The 6,000-nt window shown below is 50.9% G+C and overlaps 1 protein-coding gene across 1 annotated transcript; it reads right to left on the reverse strand.

The window, feature by feature from the left end:
* Positions 1–1,775: 1,775 nt before the first annotated feature.
* On the reverse strand, positions 1,776–4,886 carry DYNLL1 (dynein light chain LC8-type 1). Its single transcript, XM_007525276.3, has 3 exons — positions 4,728–4,886; positions 4,386–4,523; positions 1,776–2,105 (listed from the first exon to the last, which is right to left on the reverse strand). Exons 2-3 carry the CDS (start codon positions 4,515–4,517, stop codon positions 1,968–1,970), a joined length of 270 nt encoding a protein of 89 aa, XP_007525338.1. The 5' UTR covers positions 4,518–4,523; positions 4,728–4,886; the 3' UTR covers positions 1,776–1,967.
* Between the last annotated feature and the right edge of the window lie 1,114 nt (positions 4,887–6,000).

The raw sequence follows: 6,000 nt of genomic DNA on the forward strand, positions 1-6,000 counted from the left end.
AGGAAGTGGCATAGTGGCTAAGACACTAGACTCTCAAGCATGAGGTCCCGAGTTCAGTACATGGCAGCACATGTACCAGAGTGAACCAGTCTGGCTCTTTCTCGCCTATCTCATTAAAATCTTAAAAAAAAAAAAAAAAAAAAAAAAAAAAGCTCTCACTTGCTGGAAGCAAATATGGGCCTGATGAAATTAGTCCCAAGTGTTTGTAGACTGTAGGGGCCTGATGGAGACAGTTTGGAAACAGCTAGGCAAGAGTAACACAGCTTTGGAGGCCTTATTCCTATTGGACTTGAATAGAAATATAGCCAGGTCATTAAAGAATAGATAGGGACTAGCTGGTGGCACATCTGCCAGAACACACATTACCATGCCCAAGGACAAGGCTTCAAGACCTGTCCGTCCCCACAATGGTGAAGCAGTGCTGCAGGTCTCTCTCTCTGCCCCACTCAATTTTTCTGTCCTATCAAAGAAAAAATGTGAGCCCCCAGCTCCCCACCTGCAGGGGAGTCGCTTCACAAGCGGTGAAGTTGGTCTACAGGTGTCTCTCTCCCCATCTCCCCATCTCTCTCCATTTTTCTCTGTCCTATCCAACAATAATTACAACAATAAAACAAGGGCAACAAAAAGGAATAAATCTTAAAAAAAAAAAAAAAAAAAAAGCCACAGGGAATAGCATTGGGCAGAACCCGTGATAACCCTGGCGGTGATTTAAAAAGATAAAGTTGCAGCCACTTCATCTTCCTTCCCCAGTCACTGGGACTCCTAAAACCACAATCCAGTAAAGGTTACTAACCTAATTCTAGTCTTACAAGTCCTCATCTATCTGTATATAAACCAGCAACCTAAAACCTGCTCAGAGATCCTCATTCATCTCACAGATCCAAGTATTGGTAACACTGAAAGGCCCCACAGCAAAGTGAGAAAGTCAGTATCTCCTGGGCAAGTGCCTAAGCTGGTGCTTCCGTTTCAACTGTGCTACAAAAACCAAATCTATGGAGCAGTTATCCCAAGATTCAAGTCCTCCTAAAATTGATACCTGGAAAAAAAAGTTAAGAATGATATAACTGGAGACCTTTAAGAAAGGTTCCATTTGTTAAAGGGGTTTCAGTCCATAGGCACTTAAAGCACACAACAGCAGGCTTGAAGGCTGAGTCCTGCAAAGAGTTTATTAGAATCACATGGGAGGAACCACCACTCATAAGCTTCCTTTTAACACCACCTTCAATGATCAGTGTATTGTGGGAGCAGTGCACAGCAAGAGAGAGCCTGTAAAACCCAGCAGAGCATTTCTTATTAGCCTAAATTTTATCAGCTATCTCTAAAGAAAGTTTAGGTAAAATAGTATTATACATTCATCAAAATTACCTGAGGTCTAAGACCCAGAACACTAAACAGCAACCTATTAACAAAAGCAGCAATCAAAGATCCTATTTATCAGATCAAGAAATATATATATATATATATATATATATATGCACACACACACACACACACACACTCTGCCATGCACTTCCGAATATTATTTCTCCATGCACAACACTGCAGAATGCCTGAGAATTAAAAACTCAATATGGAATATGATAGTCTATCTCATAGAACCTAATCAGCCCCATTAACCTAGTCAGTCAGTTGCTAGGCCATCTTCAACCCTAGATGTGAACAAATAGTAACCACACACACTTCTCCAACACATTTATTATTTTAAAGGAATGGATTTTGAGAAGGAAAAACATGAAGCAGAGAGGTAATGGAATAGAAAATAAATACAGATGTCCGCTGTTTTGCTAATTGTTTTATAACCACAACAAATCAGTACAGAGAACCCCTGTACAAAACAACACAATAAAGGTTCAAAGTTGAGGTGTTCCCTTAGGCAAGGCTGAAGATTTCAGTCTCTGGTATTTGGAATTTAGGCTGCAGTCCTTGTTTTTGGATGGATCACTGGGTGTGTGGCACAGTCCATGCTTTTAACCAGATTTGAACAGAAGAATGGCCACCTGGCCCAGGTAGAAGTAGATGAAGTGTTTAGTTTCATGTGTCACATAACTACCGAAGTTCCTCCCCACAATGCAGTGCCAGGTGGGGTTGTACTTCTTGTCAAATTCCTGGGGGGTGAGAGAGAGAGAGAAAGAGAACACTGGCATTTTAGTGCTAAACTGGAGGTCGGCCTTTGCCTCCTAGACAAGCAGAGGCTGTAGGGATGGAAACATTAGGATCTGCAAGTTCTAAAGACAGAAAGAAATGTGCCCCAGCTCCAAGTCGCCTACGTAGTGCATTGCTGCAAACATAATTGCAGTCTGAGATAAACTGGGAATGGGGGCTGGGAGGTAGAAGGCAGGCAGCCTTCAAGACAGTGCTCTGTTATAATGCTAATTTCACCTTCATAGCTTCTATAATATCCACTGACTGCAGGTGGCACCAACAGTTCTAATTTTATCAAGTTCTTATGTGCAAACAGAACTAGCCTGCTGCATATGGCACATATCCTACAAACACCCCAAAATAGAAGTGGTTATGTATTTAGCCCAAAACTTCCATTTAAAACTCCTGCATATCTTATGAAAACAAGACTTACAAATGGCCAAAGCCTCAGTAAGCACCCACACTAAGGAAGGATTTGTTTTTTCTTTTTTAAACAATTGAGAAACAGAGGAAAGAACCAGAGCATGACTAGCACATGCAATGCCAAGAACAGAATTCAGGACCTCATGCTTGAGAGTCTAACACTATGCACTGTGCCAACTCCCAGGATCTCCACAAATCACAGTTCCTGAAAGAATATAGAAGGAACATCTAGCAACTAACTGGGCAAATAGTTTTTTTCAAAAAGTTTATTTATTCATGAGAAAGGAGAGAAAGAACCAGACATCACTCTGGTACATGTGCTGCCTGGGACTGAACTCAGGACCTCATGCTTGAGAGCCTAGTGCCTTAGCCACTGCACTACCTCCTGGACATTTTTTTTTTTTTTAAATAGAGACTCTTTTCTTCTTAATCATCTTAATAGATTCATTTGGTAGAAACAGCCAGAAATCAAGCAGGAAGGGGGCGGTAGGGGGGAGAGAGACACCTGCAACACTGCTTCACCACTTGCAAAGTTTCCCCCCTGCAGGTGGGGACTGGGGGGTCCGGAACCTGGGCCCTTGTGCATTGTAACATGTGCACTTCACCACCACCCAGCCCCAAGATTTTTTTTTTAAAACTCAAGAAGATAAAGAACCAGACATCACTCTGGTACATGTACTTCCAAGGATTGAACTCAGGACATCCCGCTTGAGAGGTCAATGCTTTATCTACTGCGCCACCTCCAGGAACACTTAACTGGTCAAATCTTACCATGAAAACGTCAAACGTCTGCCGGGACGAAAAAACTAGTAAACTGCAGGATCTGCTATCATAAATGTCCCGAGTTTGACTCCCTGCACCGCGTGGGATGCTCTGGCTCTCTTGCGGGCTGGGTCCCCCTCCTTGCCGGGTGGCACTCGCTACCACCTGGCTCCCAAGTACAGCAAATCGCACAACTTTCCCCTATTTCTGAACGGGCCCTGGGAACCTGAATCCCTGTGCTCGCTTCTTCACCAGGTGAGTAGACAGGTGCGGAAGTCCATCTTTTACCCTTTTGCTGACGAGTTATGCAAGATCTGGCTACTCCTGTATATACACATCCCGAAAATCTTTTCACATGGTTAACGGGAGGAGAAGAAAACAAACAGACCCCCCCCCAAAAAAAAAAAAAAAAAAAAAAAAAAGCAAAAGCATTCGAACGAGCTAGAAGCTAGAAGCACGCTCAGCTGCTGCTGCTGCTGCGTCTTGTCAAAACACAATCATAAAAAAAAAAAAAAAGGTTCGGTTGCACCTGAAGTCTGTCCCCCCCACCCCCAACACTCCCTCCCACAGCGCGGGCTGCCAGCTTCCGCCTCTCCCACCGCAAGTCGCCGCTTTCTAGTCACTTACCGAGGCCCCCCGACCACCGCCACCCACCCGCCCCGGATCTCCCTCGGGCCCGGCTGGAGACACCCACGCACCCCCCCCCCCGCCCCCAGATGGATCCTCCGCGCAGGAATCGTGCAGAAGGGGGAACCGCTGCTCCCCGAACCTGGCAACCGTTGCTAGGTGGCGCTTGCCCCCCTCCACACACACGCACTCACAGACAGACACACACACACACACACACACACACACCCCGGAAAGCTGGGATTAACAACAACAACAACAAAAAAATAGAACTTGGAGCGCTGAGGGGACCCGGTCTTCCCAGGAGGAACGCACGTCTCATGGATCTTTCTAGAAACGTCCACCCGCGGGCTGCCCCGCGAGCCCCCCCCCCGCCCCCACGGGCCTCACCTGTGACTCTCCCGCCCCGCGCCCGACCGGGCCCCGCTCACCTTCTTGATGTGGGCTGCAATGTCCTTCTCTATGTTGTATTTCTCCAGCGCCTGAGTAGCACACTCCACCGAGTCCTGTTGCATCTCCTCAGACATGTCGGCGTTTTTGATCACGGCCTTCCGGTCACACATGGTTACCTGGAGGCGGCGCGGAGGGGTGGGGGGAAGGGGGCGCCGAGAGAAGGTGGGGAGTCTGAGCTGAGGGCCGCTCCCGCCCCGCTCCACCTGGCGACGACGCCCCCCCCCACCCCCACCCCACTTCTCAGGAAGCGGAGCCGCGCGGACCGATGGGCCGGGGAACGGAACCGAGTTCCGGGGCGCTCCTCCCGCCCAGTCGCTCACCGAGGGGCAGGGGCTGCAACGGTCTCCTGAAGGAGGGGCTGACCAGGCTCAAGGCCGACAAACACTCGCGTCGCTACCGAAGCCGTGGCGCATCTGAGGAGCCCCACGCCAGCCGCCGCCGCCTAGTGCGTAAGCCCCGCCCAGCTCCCCGGCCCCGCCCCCGGCCCCGCGTCCCCATTGGCTCGCTGCAAGCCCCGGGACTCTCCCATTGGTCTGTGGACTCTATGGTTCCCTCAGGATCTTTCTCCTGCATTTTGTTGCAGACCACAATGCACCGCTCTCAGCGTCGGTTGCCGGGGCAATAGGCTGCACGCGGCGGGGCCTGGCGCACTCACACTGGGGAGGTGGAGCCTGGGCGGGGTCGCGGGCACCTCCCGGCGGCTTAGCGGGGCGGCGGGTAGCGTCTGCCGGAGCCCAGGACGGGGCTTCCTCCACGTTTACGGAGGTTTTCCCGGGCGGGTTCGCTTAGAAGAAGGTTTCAGGAATTCGGGTGCCCCTCCCGCCCCTCTGCAGCGGGGCCGGCTTCGCGGAGCCCCGAGCGGTGCAGACGCACTAGCGGGGCCCGGGGGCTTGGCTTGGAGCTCTGCTGCCTCATGCTGCAAAGCCGCGCTGTTGTTCTTTATGAACCACAGCTCCACATTTCCTTCTATTTATTTTATTTTATTTCCACCAGAGCACTCACTGCTCAGCTCTGGCCCATGGTGGTGTGGGGCACTGAACCTGGGACTTTGGGAGCCTCTTTTTGCAGCGCCGTGATGCTCCTCATGCGCCTCCCGAAACCCTGTGAATTGCTCCTCCGAAATACGGGGGCTGGGGGGAGCCTCGGGAACTGGGGGCTTTATCCCCAAGAGCGAGGTCGCCCCCAACAAGAGTTTTGCAAACCTCCCCGAGAGGGGGCGGCGGGGGGACAGGCGCGCCCAGGGGGCGGCGGCTTCTGGCTCCTCGGAGGCCCCGTCTTTCCTGTGCCGGCGGTTCTGGGTTGGCGGTTTCTCTCCAGGGCGGAGGTGCCCTAATAAAATAGAAAGAAAGGCCTCGCTCGCAGGTTATTTCCACCCGCTCTGGGAAAACTAACCACCAAGAGGTTAAAAGACTCGGGTTCCTGGGGGTCAGGCCGGCGGTAGCGCAGCTGGTTAAGCGCAGGAGGCGCTTTAAGGATCCCGGTTCGAGACCCCGGGGCTCCCCACCTGCAGGGGAGTCGCTTCACAGGTGGTGATGCAGGTCTGCGGGTGTCTGTCGTTCTCTTCCCCCCATCTGTCTTCCCCTCCTCTCTCCA

This window comes from Erinaceus europaeus, chromosome 6 (genome assembly GCF_950295315.1).
Source record: "Erinaceus europaeus chromosome 6, mEriEur2.1, whole genome shotgun sequence".
NCBI classification, from domain to species: Eukaryota; Metazoa; Chordata; class Mammalia; order Eulipotyphla; family Erinaceidae; genus Erinaceus; species Erinaceus europaeus.